General features: G+C 53.8%; 1 protein-coding gene across 6 annotated transcripts in view; it reads right to left on the bottom strand.

The window, feature by feature from the left end:
- Nucleotides 1-19,952, bottom strand: part of Ttc7b (tetratricopeptide repeat domain 7B) — a 232,165-nt gene extending 212,213 nt beyond the window's left edge. For all 6 annotated transcript variants that reach the window (XM_026394209.2, XM_026394208.2, XM_026394211.2 and 3 more), the window contains exon 1: nt 19,770-19,952. In XM_026394209.2, the coding sequence (XP_026249994.2) occupies nt 19,770-19,890 (121 nt within the window). In that variant the 5' untranslated portion in view covers nt 19,891-19,952. The remainder of the gene's footprint in view (nt 1-19,769) is intronic.
- Between the last annotated feature and the right edge of the window lie 1,504 nt (nt 19,953-21,456).

Here is a 21,456-nt window from a genome sequence, read left to right as displayed (position 1 = left end):
ATAAGGAGGAGAGAAGATCTGATGGTCAGCAGTAGCATCCAACCAGAGGACAATGAAGTAATGCCCACAGAAGGAACAGAGACACGGTGTGGTCTCTCCAGATGGAACCAGCCCAGACACCAGCCGGCTAGGAAAGCAATAGGCAGCATCCCCCGGAAACAAGAGCCTTTCTTGAAAAAGGAAATCTCCTCCTATGACAATGTCCAAAGCCAGGATGTGTCTTACACTGACAGGCTCTCTACAAATCTGCCACATTTCAAGTGGTCAGTAGCTACCAGTAGCCAATGACCATCACATCAGGTGAGAGTATGATCATTGCTTAGAGAGTACATCTAAATATTTATCTCTCTGTCATGACCCTATAAAGATATCTAAAATAATCTAATCAAAACAACAGGAGGGGCTGGGGATGTGGCTCAAGCGGTAGCGCACTCGCCTGGCATGCATGCAGCCCGGGTTCAATCCTCAGCACCACATACCAACAAAGATGTTGTGTCTGCCGAGAACTAAAAAAATAAATATTAAAAATTCTCTCTCTCTCTCTCTCTCCTCTCTCACTCTCTCTGTAAGAAAAAAAAATAATTTAAAAAAAACAGGAATTTCTGAACAATAGAGTTGGAGATTTTTAAACTTTTCATCTTTGTAGTTTTAATTATTTATATTGAGCAGAATCATTTTATATCACTTTAAAATTGTAACTGTTCCTTAAAAGTTGGGAGTTTATGCGTGGGTATTAATCATGGCTATTTCTCCGATGTAAGATTATCAATCTATGTTGAACTTCTTTTCTATACATTTTAAATTTCCAAAAAATAAAATAAAGTAAAACAAAATGGAACATGAGATTCCAAGTACTAGAATCCCAGCTTGTGACCAATGGCATCACCTCGGTTTAGAGGACAATTCTGCCCATCTGAGCACAGGATTTCTCTCTCCCCATGACCCCCCACGATCCAGTCCCTCCACCTGCCTTCCTGCTCCAGGACCCCCTGACATCACATCTGATGGGGGTACTGGGGCAGAATCCCTGCCCCAGAAAAAAATAACAGCAGGCCGGGACCCCTGCTCTAGTGCTGGAACAGGATGGCGTTTCTCACCCCTCAGAGCATCAATTTCCATCACAAAATGAGAGCCACGCCATCCAGACTGAGCCTGGAGTTGAGGGGTTATCAGAGGCAGGGCTACAGCTAGGGTGGAGCTTCGCCCTCAGCCGGGCCATTATGGGTAGGAGGACCTGGACTGGCCAGCAGGAGGAAAGGGCACACCAGGCTCAGGGAAGAGCACGACCTAAGCAGTGGTGCAGAGGCCCGGGCAGGACAGAAACAAGAGCCCAGGACGAGGCTACAGTGTGGAGCTGGAGTGAGGATGGGGAGACAGGCCAGTCCTCCCCTCAGCTGCAACTCAGGATGATGTCCAGGGCCCTCAGTATAAAAAACAGGTACCAGCCAGCCGCTCCTCCAGCTTCACACGCTCAGCATCCTGGGAGCCATTGGCCACTACCGAAGGAACACCCACTGAGGCGTTGGTGGCCTCCCCCTGCCCCGGGAACCACGAGTACCCTGGCCTGGGTGTTGCTGATCTGTTTGCGCTTCTACACTGGAAGAAGAGGCTGAAGGAAGAACCCGTGTGCGGTTTCTTTCTGAAGCCGGGCTGAGCACAATGTCTGGCCCAGTCAGTGCCGATAACCAGTGGATTAATCTGATGACAGGGTTAGGCCTGCTGCATGTGTGGCAGCTACTAGCTACCCCTGAACAGCTATCCCCTCTTCCTCTAGTACAGAGGCTACAGATCACGCTTCCCAGGCCCCTGGTAACAGATGCTGCAGGCAACAGAGTCACAGCAGAGGGGACCACAGCCATGCAACCTCTGGGTTGTTCCTCTGGTTTGTGCCTTGGCAATGAGTCTGGGCTAATGGACGATGACACTCCATCCTAGCCCACAGGATGGAAGCTACTGAGGAGGGCAAAAAACTGTGATACAGGGAGCCTTGGTCCCCAACACCCAGGAGCTGCCACCAAGCCCCCGTCTGCTAATGGTCAATTATCACATGTGCGAAACGTTACTTCTACCTGGTCTTGCGGAAGCCACTGCTACTCGGACTTTCCTTACAAGAGGCCAAGCTGATGTAAAGTGATCTCCTGAAGAAGAAACGGGCTTCCAGGTGAGATGGTCTGCCAGTACCGCCCCAACTCCCCTGGCTCCCACACAGAATCCTGCAGCTCCCAACCGCACCCTTCAGGTACTATTCCTTGCTTTTTCGTTATACATGTGCAATTTTTTTTTACCTAAACAAAAAATCTCATAGTTACAAAGAAGTAAAAGACTGCTACCCGAGTGCTCTGCAGGATTCACCCCCCATAACTTCTCTGATCTCCTGAGGAAGGCACCAGTCTCGATGCCAAGATGTGGAGGGAGCCCAGCTGGAGCAGGAACACCTGGCGGGAGGGAGGGGTTTGCACTGAGAGAAGGGGGTTTTCCTCAGAATTAGGACACAGTCCCATACAGTCCCCGTCTCTCAGGACCACTCAATAGGATGTGGGGCCTAAGGAAGCTGAGTGTGATCCTGGACGGGGAGAAGGAGGCAAAGCTCTCACCAGGAACGTGCCAGATACACCTCTGCAAGGTGGAAAGTGGGGGAAAGGCCTTCCAGGCACACAACTGAACTAGGAGGCATGCCACAGCCTCCTCATTTGGGGAACTCCAAGTACTCTGTCAGAGCCAAACCCTAGAGTGCTGGGGGTGGGGGGGGAGACAGTCGGGAGCCCTTGACAGGTGGGTGAGGGTCCAGAAGGAGCTGCACCTTCTGAGTTTACATTTGAGCTTGAAATCCAGCAGACTGGCTATAAAACAGTTTAAAATTTTTAAAAATATCTAGGCTCCGATGTAATCTCCCAAGCAAATTACGTTTTATTTGTTCCCCTTCAAAAAAGGTGAATTCCCTTCCACTCAGACTCCCAACCAGGAGGGCAGATATTAAAAACAGTATGAGCTCACGCCAAAGAAGTCATTCAGGGGCTGCAAGACTCAGTTCTAAACAGAGAGTGCTGGGTGGCTGGACAGCATGCAGTGAGCTCTGATGGGCTGGGCTTCAGGGACTCCCAGTTCAGAATCCACGGGCAACAAGGAGCCGGCATCGCTAGGCAGCTGCCTCTGCCAGCACGACCCGCTGCACACTAGGACCCTGAGCAGGCGAAGAGGCATCTGGGATACGTGAGAAAATTAATTCCAGTGGACTAAAAAATTAGAGGTACTATAGAAGAGGATCAAAATGGTAAAAGACACTTTTGTTTCCCACCAACATGGAGTAACAGGGACCAAATTCTCCCTCCTGTGCCACCCTCCCCTGAAACAACCTCAAAAATAATGTCTCAGAACATTGGGACTGGGTGACACAGAAGAGGCCCCTGAGGGCCAGGTGACACTCAAGTTAAGCCCTAGGAGCTTCCACAAGCAACACAGAATCAGGGACCTTGCACAACTCTGTGCACACAGACTCCAGGCATCTGCCTTTTCTGGCCTCTCACCTACACATACACAGCAGGTCCAGAGGAGCGCGGGCTGGGCTTCCACAGCTGCACGTGGAGCTGCCACCCTGCAAAGTAGGCTGGGCGCGTGACTTCCAGAATGGAGAAGCCCAGGCAGCATGACATACAGCAAAAGAGCTTTGGCCTCAGGCTGCTTGGGGCCTGAATTCCACCACCCCACCCCCTTACTGGCTATGTCGCACAGGGCAAGACACCTGACATCCCTAGCCTTAGTGTCCTCATCTGGCTGGAGTAAAGGTTATATATGCAATACCTACAGTATGAAGCAGGTGCTCAGTAGACATTCACTACCATTACTGACACCTTGTTTCATTTAGGACATGCAGTTTCCCAGGATGGTCATGTTAGACACTATGGGGCAGACAGCTCTGAGGCACAGTCCCTGTGCTCAGCGGGCCCATGCGTGGTCGGAGGATATGAACGCTGGCAACCTTCATTAACGGCCCAGCCACACAAAGCTCTTACTAGGTGCCATGCAGTGTACTAAGCTGTTTATGTGATCCCGACGGCCCTGAAAACACCAGGATGATGACACTCTTCTTATCGCCCCCTTACAGACAGGGAGCCAGGCACAGCGGGAAAGCAGCCAGATCCCAGAGCAGCTCATCCTGGAGCTGGGATGTGAACTCAGGCAGGTCCCACTTGTCTCTCTAGCAGGCCCAGCACAAACCACCTGGACATCGGCATTCAGCAGTGGCCAGCTTCCCTCCTAACCAGCTGTGCGACCCTGGCCACACCGCTTGGCCCATTTGCTGCAAGGGCTGGTCAGGCAGTTCTGGAGCCCCTTCCTGCTCTACCTGCTAGGATTCTTGGGGAACCACAGTGAGGACAGGCTCTGGGAAGCCTGGGACTGATTTTACATTTCCCACTGCATTTCTTGGGAGTTTAGGCCAGGCGGCAGGAACCAGCCTCCCCATGATGGACATGAATTCAATATAAATCCTCAGCAAGGAGAGGCATTAGCCTCAGGGGACTGGTTCTCTGGTTTTGCTCCAAAGAGACAACCCCAGGAGCCTTGTGATGGCGCAGCTAGATGCATGGGGATGCCTGGATTCCCTGGTCCCCCAGGGAAGGGGGGCTATGGCCTGTGACCTTGAAGTGACTGCCCCTTCCTCTCAGAGTCTCCCCTGCAGGATAGCAGCTGATGTGCCAACTTTTGATCAGATGGGGCAGGAGGGCTATTCCTGGGGTTCTTCATATCAACCACCTGGGGTTCGTATGTCAACAGAGACACCTTTAAGTCTACTCAAACCGCTCCTGCTGTGGCTGTCATCCCAGAGGACAAAGCAAAGCCCTATTCAAGCAGAATGATTCTCCAGCATCCCCTTGGACACATGCCAAAGACATCCAGGTCTCCAGTTCTCAAGTCTCACGGGGATTCGACCTTCTCACTTATTGGGCTTCTTGTAAGTCACAGCTAACAGCATTTTCAGGGATTCCTCATCCCCCCAAAGAGCGCTGATTGGAAAGCAGGCATGATCGTGTGGTGCTGGTAGGAGTATTAATCAACAAGAGTGACTCCAGGGGCAATTTAGCAGTTTCTACATGATAAATCATACATCTGTATCACCTAAGCAGAAATTCCCATTATAGGAACTTATAAATAGATGCACCCTTGAGCACAAATTCACAGGTAGAGGGACACTGATTTTTGTGCAACCTGACTGATAACAGTAAAAATAGAAAGCCACTTACAAGTTCTTCGACAAGGACCTGTTCAATAAATTCAGATGTGCCCTGAACTAGTGCATCCATGAAACAAAAGCAGCAGACTAAACACAAAGCCATAGTAGCCTGACCACACAAATGGCCTGTGTCCTCTCACATCCTGAGTCCACATGCTATGTGGCCTCATGCACCGACCCTGGGCCTGGCTGCCCTGACCAGAAGAACCAATAGGCCTCTGATACACACACTCCCAGCTTAGAGAAAGGGCTTGCTGGCTTCCTCTTCCCCCTGGCTACCTATGGCCACCATGAGCACACACTTGGGCTAGCACACGCTTGTACTCAGCTGAGGATGAGTCACTGGAGGATGGAAGGCCACATGAAGCAGAATGAAATTGTCTCAGCCAAGGTTCCAGATACATGAGAGCACCCAGTCCAGAGCAGCAAGGTCACCATGCTGACCTCCAGAGGGCCACCAATGCCTGAGTGAGCCCTGGTGAGCCCAGAATCATGAAAGATGGCCAGGGTGGTTGTTGTAGGGCACTAAGTTTGGGGCTGACTTGTCAGACAGCCACAACCCTAACAATCTCAAAGACAGAGGGGGAAAAGCAAGATACAAAGGAGGGTATACACTAGGTCATTACTGTGTATACACAAAGACAAATAAATAACATACTTTCTTATGAAAGTACAGAACACTTCTGAAAAGAACCCCTTGAAAGTCTCAAGAGGGGCTGCATCGGTGGCTGAGACAGTGCAGAAGGAGGTCAGTTTTCACACTACAGAAGGTAGATTTACAATGGCTCGATTTATGATTTTCCAACTTTACGATGGTGCAAAAGTGAGACACATTTAGTGAGAACCACCACACTTTGGGTTTTGAATTGTGTCTTTTCCCAGGCTAGCCATATGCAGTGCCAGGCTCCCTGGAGAGGCTGTCAGCATGAGCCATGACATCATGATCACATGTATATATTCGTAAAAAGCTGTGTAGATGATTTTGCCCACCGTAAGCTGATGAAGTGCTCTGAGCATACTAAAGGTGCAGGCTGAGCGCTGATGCTCAGTAGGTCAGGTGTGTTAAATCCACTTTTAACTTAGGATATTTTCAACTTAAAATGGGTTCATCGGGATGTGGCCCCATCATAAGGAACACCCTATGCTCTTTTTAATTATTGGATTTTCATGAACATTCAATATCTACACAAAACAATAATCAGTTAACTTAAAAAAGAGAGAAGAGCTATAACACAATGTGCCCTGAATCTCAAGCAGCTGGACTGGCTACCCACAGAGGGGTTCACCCAACCTGAACCATCACTCAGAGTCAAGTGAAGAGTGTTACATCCACAGTGACTCCTGAGAGCCATCTCCCACTCTTCCTGGGCCACCAGTCTCTCACATGCACATATGCTGGGTCCTCAGCATATTCCTGAGGCCATGGTCATCTGTGTCACATAGAGAACCTGGACACACTGTGCCTCGCTCCCTCTCTGCCCAAATCTCAGCCTCCTCTATGACCTACTCCAGGTCCACCTGGAGCAGCTTCCCCAGCTCATGGCCTGGGCTAGCCAGGGTCCCACAGCATCCTACAGGTCACACATCACCAGCAGCACTGCCGGCACCAGGACTTGGAGCTGTGAAGGAACAGGGCAAATCTCTGCATTCAGCAGCTCACCCTCCAGACAGGGAAGACAGAGAAACTTGAAAAGGACCAGAGTGGGACGAGACTGCAGGGAATTAAAACAGGCACTGCAGGAGCAAGTGCTTGGTGGCTACTTCAGACTCGGTGGTCAGGTCAGGAAGAGACTATTCAAGGAGAGGGCACCTAAGCAACAAGGAGGTAAAGTCAGGCACTCAAAGACCTGAGGGTAGAGGGTTCCAGGAGGGTGAAGGGTCATTAAAAGACCCTCAAGCTGGACCCAGCTGGTGTGGTCTGGGAACAGTAAGAAGGCCAAGCAGCTGAAGTGGAGGGACAGCGCTGCCGGTGGGGTGGGGGTCAGGGGGCGGTGCGGAAGGTCCAGCATGCACTGAGCGCCATGGGAGGCCTTTGAGGGCTTACAGCGGGGAGATGAAAGGCTCTGATTTAAGTTGCTGAATGCTCCCTCTTGACAGCCGTGGAAGGAACAGAGGCAAGGACAGAAAAGGTTACAGCAGTAGCCAGGTGAGAGGTGACAGCAACTTGGACAGGGGTACGGAAAGAAATAGTGCAGGAAGGGAGAGAGAAACTTGAGTCAGGACACAGTTTGGAGGAAAAATAAGCAAGGCTTACTAATGGCCTGGACTGGAGATGTGGGAGGCAGAATAATGGCCCCAAGGAAGTCCACGTGCCAACCTCCGGAACCTGTGAATATGCACTTGACCTGCAGAAGTGCTGAGCATCCTGAAGTAGAGTCTCCTGAATAGTCCTGTGGGCCTTGGGTCCTTAGAAGAGGGCAGCGGAGGGTCCACATCAGGGAGGGCATGGATGTGACAACAGAGACAGAAGAGAGACTGGGGAATATGGAGGGAGGGGTCAGGAGCCCCATGACACATACAGCCCTCTCTTGAACCTGGACTAGGCAGGGACACGGGTTCATCTCTGGAGCCTCCAGAAGCAATGCAGCTCTGATGACACTTGATTTTGCCCAATGAGGCCCATTCTGACTTCTGGCTGCCAGAACTCTAAAAGAATCCATTTGCATTGCTTTAAACCAGTAAATGTGGGATAATTTGTTACAGCAGCCACAGGAAACTAACAGATGAAGACAAATCCTGTGGACAGTGGAACCGCTCGCCGTATACTAGAGGCGGGGAAGGCAGCCAAGAGCTCTATTTGGCCAAGTTCACTGTGCAATGACACCGGTTTCCAGAGAGAGAACTCAAGCCACACGGAATCTGGAAGAGACTGAGCAGGAAGACGCAGGAACGGAAAGCAGAGCACGTCTCTTACAGAAGCCAAGATCAGGCGAGTCCGGAAGGAGGGAGTGGTCAAGTGGGCTAAAAGCGGCTGGAACTCCGGGTGAGATAAGAGGAGGCCACGTTAGATTTGGCAATGTGGAGGCAACACCAGACGGTGACCTTGACTGGTGTCTCTGTGGGGCGCAGGGACGGGAGCCCCACAGTGGGCTGGGGAGGTGCCATGACAGGGAACAGAGAGCTGAGGCGGGGCTCAGAGCACTGCAGTGGGGACTAAGGAAGCTTTTATCAGGACAGACCAGGGAGCAGTGCGGCCCAAGGGCAGGGCCAGGGAGAGGCGGGATACCACATGGTACGGGCCTGAGAGGACCCAAGCTCTGAGTAAGCTGAAGCGCTGGTGGCCTCTGAGGGAAGCCCGGAAGCAGTGACAGGGGAAGCTGGCAGACCAGCAGTAGGGGTGAAGGAGTTTCCTAATTGCTCTTACTTCCTCAATAAAGTATGAGGCAAGGTCACAAGCTAGGAGCCAGAGGGTGGCCTTCAGGAGGAGAAGAGAGAGCAAGTTTTGGAAAGTTCGACTTTAAGCCGGTGAGGAGTAGCAGCGCTCTCTCCCCGAGCTTTGGCCATCATCTGCACACGGTCAGCAGGTGCAAGGGCGGGCATGCACAGGCCCACGTGGGCCAAACCAGGGCAGGGACAGCAACTGGTACATTAGAAGGGAAGGGCACACATCACTACTACAAGACACGGAGTAGTCATCCCCCTGCCAGTTCTTAGAGTGCACGCAAGCCTTCCAATGGCTGCCCCTCCCCAAAGTGAAGGCCGAAAGCCCTGTAACTTGTCTCCTTTGTTCTCACGTCCATCCTGTCACTCTCACATTTGGGCTCTATGGCCAGCGCTGGGCACGCAGTAGGTCCTCAATAAGCATTTCCAAAATGACTCCATCAATATACACATTCCCCTTTCATGGACAGAGCCCCTCCAGCCAAGTGCCTGCTCTCAGGAGGCTCAGCCCCCTGGGGCGTCTGACACACAGGGTGGCCGTGACCGGAGCCTTCCAGTTCCTACCTCAGGGCTCCAGCAGGCCCACCTGCCTCCACCCCAACCCTCTGGGTTTAAACCGTGACCCAGTTCAGAGGCCTGGGCACTTGGAAGTCTTGACTGAAAAGCAAAGATGGCAAAAGTCACAGATTAAGAGCCCAGAAGAAGCTGGCAGAAACGATTCTGAGAAAATCTTGGTAGGGAGAGCCCGGGCGTCTTGCCAAACCTCCTCCCCACGTCCACACGGAAGCTGGAAGGACAGGATGGGAGAGCACAATGTGGGGACAGAAGATAGTGCCTCTCTGCGCTGGCAGAACAGACGCGCCTGCTGGCCACACTCTTACACACCCTCCTGCCGCACACGTTCTCTCTCCCGCAGCACAGCCACCACACACCTGCTCACACTCACACACTCCTGGAGAAACCTGCCCCACGAGAAGAAAAGGTCACTTTTCTTCTGCTGGAAGGTCACATGAAGTCCCTGTTACATGTCTGGAGTGGTGTGGCCTGTCCTCTGAGCTCTGAGGGCAGGAAGTGACTCCAGGGCCAGGGGATGCAGTCAGGCAGCCCAGAGGCTGGAAAGTGGCTTCTTCTCAGGAAGCCAGCTCCTGCGACAAGGCACACACGCCCACTGGTGTCGACCTGCACTCAAGGACACCGTCTACGGGGGGTGGGGACACCAGTCCTGCAGGTGGTAGGAAGACCACAGACAGTCAGACGAGGGTCAGGAGCACATGACATTGGGGCTGGGCCTGAGGAACCCTCCAAGTGAGGTAGGACTTCTCCAAGTATGACTCCAGGCAGGAAGTGGCCCAGCTGGGAGGTGGCGGGAAGAGGCAGGGGGCAGGCTCCACAGGGTGTGGGGCCAGCTGCAGAGGGTTTCAGAGACCCACCTTCCAAAGACTTTTTCTGGGTCCAAGACTCAGTGGAAACTCAATTCCCTTGACCCAGCAGGCCAGCAAGGGAAGTGGCACTTGCTGCAGGTCCTGGGCCTGGCTCCCCCAACAGGGTCACCTTGCCGACTGGCTGCCCTGGGGGTGACTAGCTTGAGAGAAAACAGTGCTTCTCATTGGGCTTCTGACCTGTGAGGACCAGAGGGGTAGGTCCTCAAGGGAGTCAGGCCTCAAGCACAGGTGAGCAGTCTGTGTGCAAAGGGGGTCAGCAGGGCAGTGGAGGGGACCCAAGCCGACCACATCCTGGGAAAGGCTGCCCAGCCGTGTCCACCTCAGTTCCAGGAGAGCCTTAGCAAGGGCAGGTAGGTAACAGCACTCAGTCAGCTCTATTAGAAACCCATGAGCCAGGACTCACCCAGAGCCCCAGGCAGGAGGGCCACCCTAAAGATGACACCAACAGCCTTGCCAGGTCTCACGTGGCCTCTGCCTACTCTGGGCCTCCATGGCCCTCGTTCCTCTCCCACTCCAGACCTGATCAACCTTCTGCTAAGCCTCTAGTACTAGCACAGCAGAAAAGTGAGTCTTGGGGTCATTCCGGCTCCTCAGGATGGTGGCTGGCACACAGTAGATGTTCAGCAAGTTTTTGGTGAATAAATGAATCCAAGTAAACTCCTCCAGGGCAGAGGCCAAGTTGTTCCCTTAATGATCAATTGTGCACTGGCCATGTGCCAGACACTGTCATTGGTGCTCGGGACACAGCAATGAGCAAAAGTGGCAAAAAGGCCTGGCCCTCATGGGGCCAAAGGCAGTCACACTCGCCCCTGACTCCAACAACAAACAGCACCCCAGCACCCTACACCAGACCCACCAAAGCACTGAGCAAATGCATGGAAGAGGAGGGCTGTGGAGTCTGTCACATGTGGGTTGAAGCCCTAGTTCTGTGACCCGGTTAGCAGGTCTACCTTCAGCTTCGGGCCTCAGTCACAGTCGGGCACAGGAAGCCCCTGCTGCACGTCTTGTTGCATTCACTGTCATTGCTATCCCCGTCACTCTCCTTCTGCACCCTTGATCCCCTGCATGGACTGAGCATCTGGGTCCTTCCACCCTCCTTCCACATACGACACTCCTGACTTGGCCAAGCAGCTTCCAGATGCTGCCAGTGCCAGAAACTACAGTGTCTCATTCACTCCTCCAGCAGCCTGCGCAGGAAGAGTGGGGCTCAGCGGCTGAGGAACTCACCCAGGACGGGATCCGAACCCAGGACCGGCAGGGCATACCACTGCTTTCTCTGGCACCAGGTTCTGGCCCCCTTGCTAAATACCTCCATCCACTGATGGGATGATCTGCCATCCCACTTGCCCAGACTGAGGGGGTTCCTGGGACTCAAGACTTTCAGTGCTGGGGCTGGGGTTGTGGCTCAGCGGTAGAGCGCTCGCCCAGCACTTGCGAGGCCCTGGGTTCCATCCTCAGCACCACATAAAAATAAATATATAAATAAAAGGCATTGTGTCCAACTACAACTAAAAATTACTTTAAAAAAAAAAAAAAGACTTTCAGTGCTAAACCCCAACACTATCACCCTGCCCAAGGCCCTCCCTGGCACTCTACCAGGCCTTACCCACTGCTGCACAAGCCCACCCTGGTCTCAGCCCTTCAGGAACCCAGCTGCATCCTGTGTGTCTTGTGACACTGTCATTGTCCTTCTCAGACTGCAGGGTCACGTGCTGTCTCAGCACTTGGACAGTCATCTCTAAGGTCTGGTCCTGGGATACCCCACACCACAACGACCTGGAGTGCTGGCTGACACTCCTGCTTCCTGACCAACCCACCAACACCTCCTGAAGTAGAAGCTGGGGTTGGGCCTGGCAATTGGAGCTGCTGCCAGAAGGTCGCATGACCGTCCTGACCGGCAAGCCCTCCCTGGCTAGGGACCCACTCACTCTTTTTCTCCTGATGCCTCCTGACACCTGGTCTATGCCCACACACAGAATGTAGTGGTACTCATTAAACACTAACCCTGTGATTCAGAGCAGGGGCTCCACACTGCCCACTCAAACCTCCTGAGTGAGGCCCAGTCTGAATATTCAGACTCCAGACCCATGTTGGGCCAAGAGGATCACCCCACCCAGAGCAGATGTCTAGAACTCTATAATGCCCAGATTCCCTCAGTCCAGTACTTCTCAGAGTGTCACAGCCTAGCAGCCTTCAGATCACCTGTGGGCTTTTTAAGAACACAGCCCTCTGGCCTGCTAGGTCAAGATCTCTGGGAGTGGGGCTTTGCAATATGGATTCTCTCAGTGATGTTTTGACATGACCAGTTTTAGAAAACATTAATGCAATAGAATAATGCAACTTTCAGAAGTGGGATAGAACTCAGCTTAATTGACATCGCCAGGCCTCAGTCTACTTACCCCTGAATGAGAATTGCAATCCCTGACCTCAATTACCTGGGGTCTATGTAAAAGTCAATGCCCAAAATCTGGTACATGAGAGAAGAATGATTGCATTCTTCTCCCCTACTGGCACTGTTTCACACCGGGAAGTTGGGAGAACTAAAGCTTCAGAGGATCAAGTGGTGCCCACAAGGTCACTTGGAGGGCAAATGGATGAGGATCCTGGCCTCTGAGAGAACCAAATAGGGTCCACTCTGCATAGTTCTGGCATTTCCACCGTCACAAGTTGGATGAGCAGCAAAAAATCCCAAGGGTGGCAGGGGCTGCTGCCACTCCATTAGGTTTCCTGCAGCTTGTGGCTGTCCTTCATATTTTATGTGGCAGCCACTTAGCCTACCTGCCAAACATCCTTGTGTTGGTGACTGATGGGGACGATTGAGAAGTCTCAGAAAAACAATCCTCTCTTCCTGGCCTTCTCAGATGGGAACAGTGGCTCTCACACATGTCAAAGGCCAGCAGCCCTCCACCATCTGCCAAGCATGAGGTCACCCACAGGGGCATAAAGCCACCCATGTGAGGCCAGTGGGAATCAGGAGCAACGGCCATTCCCAAGCACCCAAGGCCAAGCTGGTCAGGCAGTAGAGGTTCCAGGGAAGGGAGGGGGTGGGCCTACAGCATGTGAGCACCACACGCCACTTCCAGGCACTCTTGGTGAAGGAATGCATTATCTCCCATAGCAGAAGACCAGAGAAGGGCTGCTCCAGGCAGGGGGACCATGTTCCTCTTGTCTCTCTGTGCTGCCACCCTCTGTGGGTCACCTCATTCTTGGCCCAAGCAGGCTCAGGGGCAAAGACAGTGGCAACCCCAGGTCTCAAAGACACAAACAATAATATCCAGGTCAAGATGAGAGCCATTTGCTCTGTTTTAAACACATATGTGGCTCTTTAGCAGGAAAAAAAAAAAAAAAAAAAAAACTTTTCCTGAAGTGTCTCCATCAAGCAAATGCCTGGTGATGTCCCATTGGCCAGAACCAATTCACATGCTCATACCTCAATCAATCACAGATAAGCAAGTAGAATTACTGGGGCCAGAGCCCACCCAGTTAAAAACATGGTACATTAAACAAATATGGGGCTCATTCAGGAAGGAAGAAAATGGGTGGACGTGGAGAATGCTAAACTGGCAACCAGGGAGCCTCTGATGGCCACAACTCATGATCCCACCAGCCCCAGGCAAACCCCAGTCCCAGCAGGGTGCTACTCTTCTGGGACATATGATCACTTGTGATGCAGCCTTCACTCCCATTGAAAAAGACCCTTGACCTTTTTTCCTTAGGCCTGTTCCATTTGCTCAGAGGCCCTGGCTCATGAAAGGCTGTGACTAAGTCAACAAGCACACCAGGAATGTGCGATGGCCCAACACCATGATTTAGGACCATAAAGTAGAACTGCGGCCCTCAGGCCTCTTGAGGCTGGCTGTCTGGTAAGGAGAAAAGACACACACCAAGAGAGGGGTTCAGGGAAAAGAACCCTGAATTGGGGGACAGGAGATGACAGTACCTATTCACCACCTCCAGCAGATAACAGCCAGTTCCCAGAAAGGCTAACTCTTACTCCCACACTATAGACTCTCAGTTAAATCTTAGCCTTGTTTCCAAAGAAGACCCTCGGGCACCCAAGACGCTGTGCTAAGTACTCCCAGATATTTTGGGTTTTCCTTCATTTGGTTCTTATGACCACCATACAATCTGTCACTATCATGACTGGTTCACAATACCTGACCAATAGTTTCTGAAATTTCAGAACTCTAAAAGCCAAAAGGTGATTTTGTTGTTATTCACTTACTGGATACCAAAACCTCAACTGAACTGGCATGAGGCTGTTTATAGTGTCTTTATCCCAGCAGCAGAACACCTTGACTCAGGAGCTGGCGCTCTCACCCATTCTGCCTGCTTCTGCCACTCGCTGGACAGTGGCTTTAAGGAAGCTGTCTCCCTCTCTGGGCCTGTTTTCTCATCTGTAGGAAGATGGGCTAGATGAGTGGATTTAAAGGGTTTTTTGTTTGTATTCCATTTCTTCAAAGGAAACCTTAGAGGAAAGCATAACTGCAAGCAGGTATGGTGGCGCAGGCCTGTGTCCATCCACTCAGGAGGCTGAGATGACAGGATCCCTTGAGCCCAGGAGTTCAACACCAGCCTGGGCAACACAGCAAGATGAAAGGAAGGGAGGGAAAGAAAGAGAGGAGAGGAGGGGGAGAGAGAAGTGCAGCTGCTCCAGTGGGTGAGGCCTGATGGCTGCTAATGCTGTTCCCAGACGGGCCCCGACAGCACAGCTTCAGAACTGCTGCACGCCGTGATGGCTCAGGTCTTGCCTGGTCCTAGCACGGTACGGTGGTCTTCCCTGAAGCAAACTGCCTTTTCTGTGAAGGAAGAATAACTTGACAGATGGGTAGGTTTTCATTGACAGAGAGAATTTCAGAGCCAAACAGTGTGAGCAAGGGCATAAAGACAAGCAAGGGGTGCAGGAGGGCCCAGAAGGCCACACTGGCCAAGGGATGAGAGGGGCAGTGCACCAAGGTGAGGGGCCAAGCACGGGAATGCCAGGCACCCTCCTCCTCCAAGCACAAGGCCAGGGAAGAGCTGGGCAGTCCCAGCCCCAGTGTCCAGGCCCCAGAAGTCAAGGTCCTTCTGCCCTGATTACTGTGACCATGGGCTCCTCGGCCTAGATCAGGGCCATCAATCCCAAAATAAGGATATATGGTTGCCACAAAGATGTGTCCTTCAAAGGACAACAGGTCAGAGTATTTGAAAGCAGGACGCTGGCCTGAGAAGGCTCGGATGAAGAATCACCAGAGGTCTCACTGTTGTCCCTCTGCCCCTTCTGAGGGCAGTCTGACTCCCAGGGCTTTGTTGTGCCCCAGAAGTGTCCCAAGAAGCCACTCCTAAACATCAAGGCCACCTCAGAGACTTAGTTAAATCTTTCCAAAGAAGCCCCTTGGGCACACAGAACCCTTGCCCTCTTTGAGAAGGCTGAGAAGGCAGGAGGGGGACCCTGTCCAGAAGGGGGCCAGACGCCCTCCCCGCCCTGCCTCCAAACAGCAGGAATCCCATCACAGACAAAGAGCTTCACCCCACTTCATCCTAAAGACATTTTGTAGCCAAACTTTGGCCCAGAAGAAGCACCGTTTCCTTGCCTACCTATCACCAAGAAAGTAATTAAAATGTTTCAAAATCTCAAGGAATCAGACAGCAATGATCCCTTCAAGGAAGAACCACTATTTGGGGCCTGAGTGTTCTAAGTGAGCTGAGTAACAGCTTGCTCAAGAAGATTACCAGGCTGGCAAACAGAGAAGCCACCAAGGGGGCAGGAAAGGAAGGGCTGTCAGGGGGCCTGGCCGGGCCTCCACACAGGTTTCCACCCCTGAACCACCTGGGAGTCCTGAGCAGGCCGCAGCTCAGGTGTCTCATTTCTAGATCCCCTGCTCTTTTTCCCAGCCAGGTAAGGATCAGGAGTTGGCCTGCCTTGCCCAGGGTTACGTGGAGCTGCTGAGAGAATGAACAACAATTTACCACATCCCAAGGTTTCCAGGGATCAACCCGCTGAATCCTCACAGCCACCCAGTGGAGCAGGTATTATTAACCCTATTTTACTGATGGGAAAGGCAGGCTCAGAGAGGTGAAGCAACTGGCCTGAGGTCACCCAGTCAGCTACAGGAGAGTCCAGATATTAGCTCAGATGTCATATCACCATACTTCATGCACAGCAGTGAATTCACCATTGGGGCTGGAGATGACATTCTGGGGAGAGAGGGCAGCTAGACTGTCCTTCCAGAAACCAGGACTTCCTGTTAGTCAAACAGAAGCCGAGAATGGTTCTCCATCTTCACCCCTGGACCCCTGGGCTGCTCCCTCGTCTCCAGCCACAGCCAGGCTTCTCTGTGCCCACAGAGCCCCTGGACACCTGGCCACGGGGTGGATTCTGACGTCCAGTCAGGGGGAAGGGCTGAGAGTCTGCATTCCTCACATGTTCCAGGTGACGCCCACGTGGCGGGTCCACACTTCAAGTAGCCAGAGCCTAGACCTGGTAGAAGCTCCTGCCACCTCACCCCCACCCCCACTGTCTCACAGGGACTCACCAGGGCCTGGCTCAGAGCCAGCTCCCATGACATGTTGGGTTTCTAAAATAGAAGGAATAAATGGCGACTAGGGTGGGGAATGAGGCCGAAAACAGATTTTCTGGGTTCTGTTTCCAACTTGGCATTTGCCCTTTTCTCCCTTATTCACCTCTTGGCAAAATGTCTGAACCAGTTTATCTCGAGAGTCAGCTGGGCTGGAGCAGCTCAGTCTGCAAGTGTCCACTGCTTGGAGTCCCTGATGCAAAGGGGCTGCCGAGCGCCTCCCCAGAGGAGCTAGAGCTGTGGAGTCAGGAGGCGCCCAGGAATGAGCTGGTGCTCCTGCGGTGCCCACCACCCTCAGAGGAGCCAGAGCCTTGACCATGGCCACAGGCCCCTCCCTGGAATGCACAGCTCCTCTGGTCTTGCCTGGGTGCTGCCTTCTCCTTGGGGCCCTTAGTTCGGGGCCACCCTGGTGAACCCTAGTTTACTATTTAACTAGTTGTCCCTGTGCCCCACCCTACCCTACTCCCAAAGCACCTTTTCCTGTCCCCGCTGTATTCTTCTGACTGCATTCACCACACCAGGCACCCTACACACAAAAGCACCCTATTCCTTATCTGAACCCCTGCCCTTCCCTCCGAGAAATGGGCCTCCTGAGGGATGGGTTCTGTCTTCTTTGTCTGTTTTGCTCCCTGGTGTGTCTCCAGTGCCTAAACGGTGGCAAGCCCTCAGTAGGTGCGCAATATTGGTGGAACAAATGCATGAATGGACGAATGTCCTGCCTGCCAGGCCTCACTAGCCTGGGAGAAACACTGGCTTTAATCTTCGTAATCCCACAAGGTAAATCTGTTAATCCCCATTCTAAAATGTGAAAACTGAGGCTCCAGTAGGTGGTGATTTGAGCAAGGTCACAGTGTCAAGTAGCAACAGGGCCAGGGCTCAGGCCCAGGCTGGCTGGGTCCAAAGACTGAGCTCCTTTCTGCCTGTGGCTGTCCTCAAGGTAACTGTCTTAGTTCAAGAAACAGGTCATTAACTTGCTTTCCTCATTCTGAGTAGCAATTGCTTTAACTTAAGGATTCTGACAAGTTTGCTCAGAACTTGTGCCACCACACCTAAAGGGGTCTAAGGAAAAGCCAGGAGGCCTGGGGCTGGGAGTAATGCCAACACCAGCCCAAGGGAACCCCAGAGCCAAAGGAAGGTGTGTCAGCCACCCTCAGATACCTGAAGTCTAAAGGAGACCACAATATCCCTGTTTGCAATTCATCTTTTTTGTTGCTTTATTATTATTATTATTATTTTAATCTTCCTGAGCAATCTCTTTGACCTCCCTAAGTCTTGAGGACCTTTTATCATCAATGGCTACTGCTCACTATGTGAGTCTCCGTGACAAAAATCTGTCTCCCATTGAGTTTCCCACAACTGAACCTGCACAAGACCCCTGAACCACCTGCTGCTCATCCTACCCCACCCCAAGCGCTACTCATGAACCAGGCTCTGGAGAGGGAGCCCAGCCCAGCAGGGGACATGAAGGTGAGTAAAACAAGCTCCTGCCACCAAAAACCACTCCACTGTCATTCCAGGGCCCACCATGGTTTGAGTGCCCTTCTCTGCTCCCACTCCTCGCTCTCAATCATGTTAACTTGCCTGTTTCGTTAAGTCACCTCTCACTACCTGAAGCTACTTCACTTATTTACTCCCATATGAGCTGACTCCCCAAGGACACTCAGCATATGGAGGCAGGGCTTGGTCAGCACTGTTCCCCACGGTCTGTGACTGGCACAGGTTGGGCATGCGTGTATTGGTTGAATGAATGAGCAAAAAGACCAGGAAACAAGTGGATTGGGAGGAAAAAACAGGAGAGGAGACCGGGGAGGACAAGCCAGTGAACCTAACAAGGAAGGCAAGGTCAAACTGCCTTTGAGGCTCTGGGGACTGAACGCTGGAGGAAGAGTTCCCTAGCATGCTCACATCACTGAGAAGAGTCGTTTCTCACCAAGCAGAGTCCAGGTGGGATCTGGGCTTCTTCCACACCTAGCGCCATCACATCCCCTTCATCTACTCTGAACACACCTGCCCAAAGCAAGGTGCCAACGTTGAGAGTGTCCAAACCCAAGTTCTGATTTCGAGGCACTAATACCATAAATGACCAACACAACCCATTCTTGAAGAGGAAATGTGACATCACTGTCCATTTCTGGGTAGTTTGAGGGTAGAAGGTTGAAAATGGTGCTGATATCCTTTCCTGGATGACCATCATTCATTCATTCACTTTCATGCTTTTGTTCAGCCACATGCATCCAGCAGCTTTGGGAAGCCAGAGATGAAGTAGGACAGAACCTCTGCCCTCTCGTCAGTCTACTGGTGCCTGTGGTTTTGGCGGGTACTAAAAGACAAGCAAATATTAACCATACTTGCTTCCAAAACAAATAAGGCCACGTGGAGCTGTGCTCTGGAATGGGATTTTGGCTGCAATTTTGATTTGATTAGTTGGAAGAACCAATTCAGTCAACCGGGTCATGGACCAACTCCAGGCACCAGGCTTCTACTGAAGTCCCCTGCTCTTCTAGGTACCAAGCCCCTCACCCACCCAACTCCATATCCCAACGTTCTCACCTCTCTTGATAATGTTCTCCCTCCAGACTCCTGGGACTCTACTTCCCCCTTATTCCTATACTACAACCCAACCTGACCTCTCCAGGTCTGCATCCTTGACAGGCTCCTCTGAACCCCAGGACACACACCCCAACCTGTCACCACCACCCCCATATGCTCCAAGTCCGAGCTTCCACCTGGGGCCCTGGAACACCATATGTTTACAACCCCGGGTTCTCGGGACACCAAACACACACCATACACACACTCTGGTCGCCCGCCATCCGCTCACTCTGTGTCCTGAGGCTGCGCCCCCGCATCACCTCCAACTTCTAAAAGCCGAGGCCGGCGTGGCCCCCCGGGTCCCGACACCCGCCGACTCCGGGGCCGCTGCGCCCTGACTGCGCGGACGCCAGCCCAGCGCGCCCAACTCCGGGCGCCGGCACAACCCCCCGCCCCACCCCGCGCGACCCCGGGACCCCGGCTCCCCGGGGGCCCGGCCCCGCGCACGTCCCCCGGGCCTGCGCCGGCGGCTCGGCCGCGCCCCGCGCCCGGCGCGCCCGGGGGCCCGGCCCGGCCGGGCGGAGGCCGCGGCACCCCCCGCAGCCCCAGCGGCGCACCCGCGCGTACCGTTGGCGATGAGCTTGGCCGACAGCTGCTTGACGAGCTCGGGGATCCGCTCCCACTGGCACTCGGAGCGGCAGCGCTCGATCTCCGTCTCCAGCCGCGAGCCCGCCTTCTTGGTCGCCATCGCGGCCTGGCCGGGCCCCGCCGCCCGCAGGCCCCGCAGGCCCCGCAGGCCCGCCGCCGCCGGGCGCCCCCTCGCCGCCGCCCGCTGCCGCCGCGGGCTCGGGCTCCGGCTCCCGGCTCCGCGGCGTAACGGGAGCGCCGGCCGGGGAAGGGGCGGGGAGGCGGGCGGCGGCGGCGGGCGCGGCGGGGCCCCGGGCGCCGCGAGGAGCGGCCCCTGCCGGCCAGGGCCGGAGCCGCAGCGCGGGCCGGGGTCGCGCGGGCCGGGGCGTGAGGAAGGGCGGGAGTGGGCCCGAGGCCCGGCGGCCGGCGAGCGCGTGCGGGGCCGCGCGGAGCAGCGGGCCCGGGGGCGGGAGGCGCGGGTTGGGCGCCCGGGGCCGGACACCGGGCAAGGAGAGGGTCGCGAGCCGCACGGAGAGGCCGGCGGCCCCGGACAGGGCCGCGCGCGGGCGGCGACCCGGGAAGGTCACAGCCCGGCAGCCCTGGGGCGCCCGGGGCCCGGCCCCAGTGGGTGCGAGAGGAGGCCTGCCCGAGCCTGTGCGGCCATCTCGGGTTACCTGGGAGCCCCTCTGCGCCCGCGCTGGCCAGTGCCCTTTATTAGGCTCCCCGCTGCCCTGGCTGCCCGAGCCGCCATCCGGCCAGAGGTGGGCGGAGGCTCCTCCATCTGCACCTGCCAGAGGTTCCATCGTGTCCCAACCCAGCCAGGAGCCAGCTCCCCTGCCCTGCGAGGAGACCACGGCCACCAGTGGGCTTTCCTTGTCGTGGCCCCTGTAGTCCGAGAGCCAGGGGCAGCCGGCTCCGCAGTGCATTCATTCCACAATTACAGGGTGGTCATCCAGTGTTTTAGGTGAGGGAGTCACAGCCTGCCAGGGTGGAACTTCCATGTCAGTCAGAGGCATGAAGAACTGAGCAGAACAAAGTAGTAAATTAGAAGGTCAAAATGGAGAGTTGAGGCTGCAGCTTAGTGGCAGAGCGCCTGCCTAGCAAGTGAAGGGCCCTGGGTTCTAGCCCCAGCACCTACCATAAGTAAATGGAAATAAGCAAAAGGTTAATAAATGGTATCAGCAGAGGATACAGAGGGAGTGGGTGGGAGCTGTGATTTTTTTCGTGACCTGCCTTACAGGAGCAGTACTGTGGTTGCAGTATTGAGAATACTGCCAGCAGGTCAGGAGACAGATGGTGCTGGTTGGACCGAGGAAGTGAAGGTATTGGACTCTAAACACTGTATCTGGGGATGAAGCTGTCACCTCCATGCCTGAGGAGCCCTGAGGTCATCATCACTATCCCCTCCACCTATGGGTTCCTTTCTCAGGCCCTCCATAGACCCGGGGGCTCATGAAGAACAGATTCTGGGGACCATGTTTTTCCAATGAGGAACCTTGTTAGAAAAGGGATGGGAGGAGGGAGGATCAGAAGATGTTTTCTGATGTGACCAGCACAACTTTCAGTTCCTCTGAGATGATGAAAGTTGACCTGATGGCATCAGACACTAAGGACAGCCCAGGGTTCAGGGAAATAGAATGGCTGAGTTTCCGCAGGAGACCGTTTGGTGCCCTCTCCCTTTGCTTCC

The sequence above is a fragment of the Urocitellus parryii genome, chromosome 6 (genome assembly GCF_045843805.1).
Source record: "Urocitellus parryii isolate mUroPar1 chromosome 6, mUroPar1.hap1, whole genome shotgun sequence".
NCBI lineage: Eukaryota > Metazoa > Chordata > Mammalia > Rodentia > Sciuridae > Urocitellus > Urocitellus parryii.
Note: the sequence above shows the minus strand (reverse complement) of the source record. Positions and strands in the feature narration are given on the sequence as shown.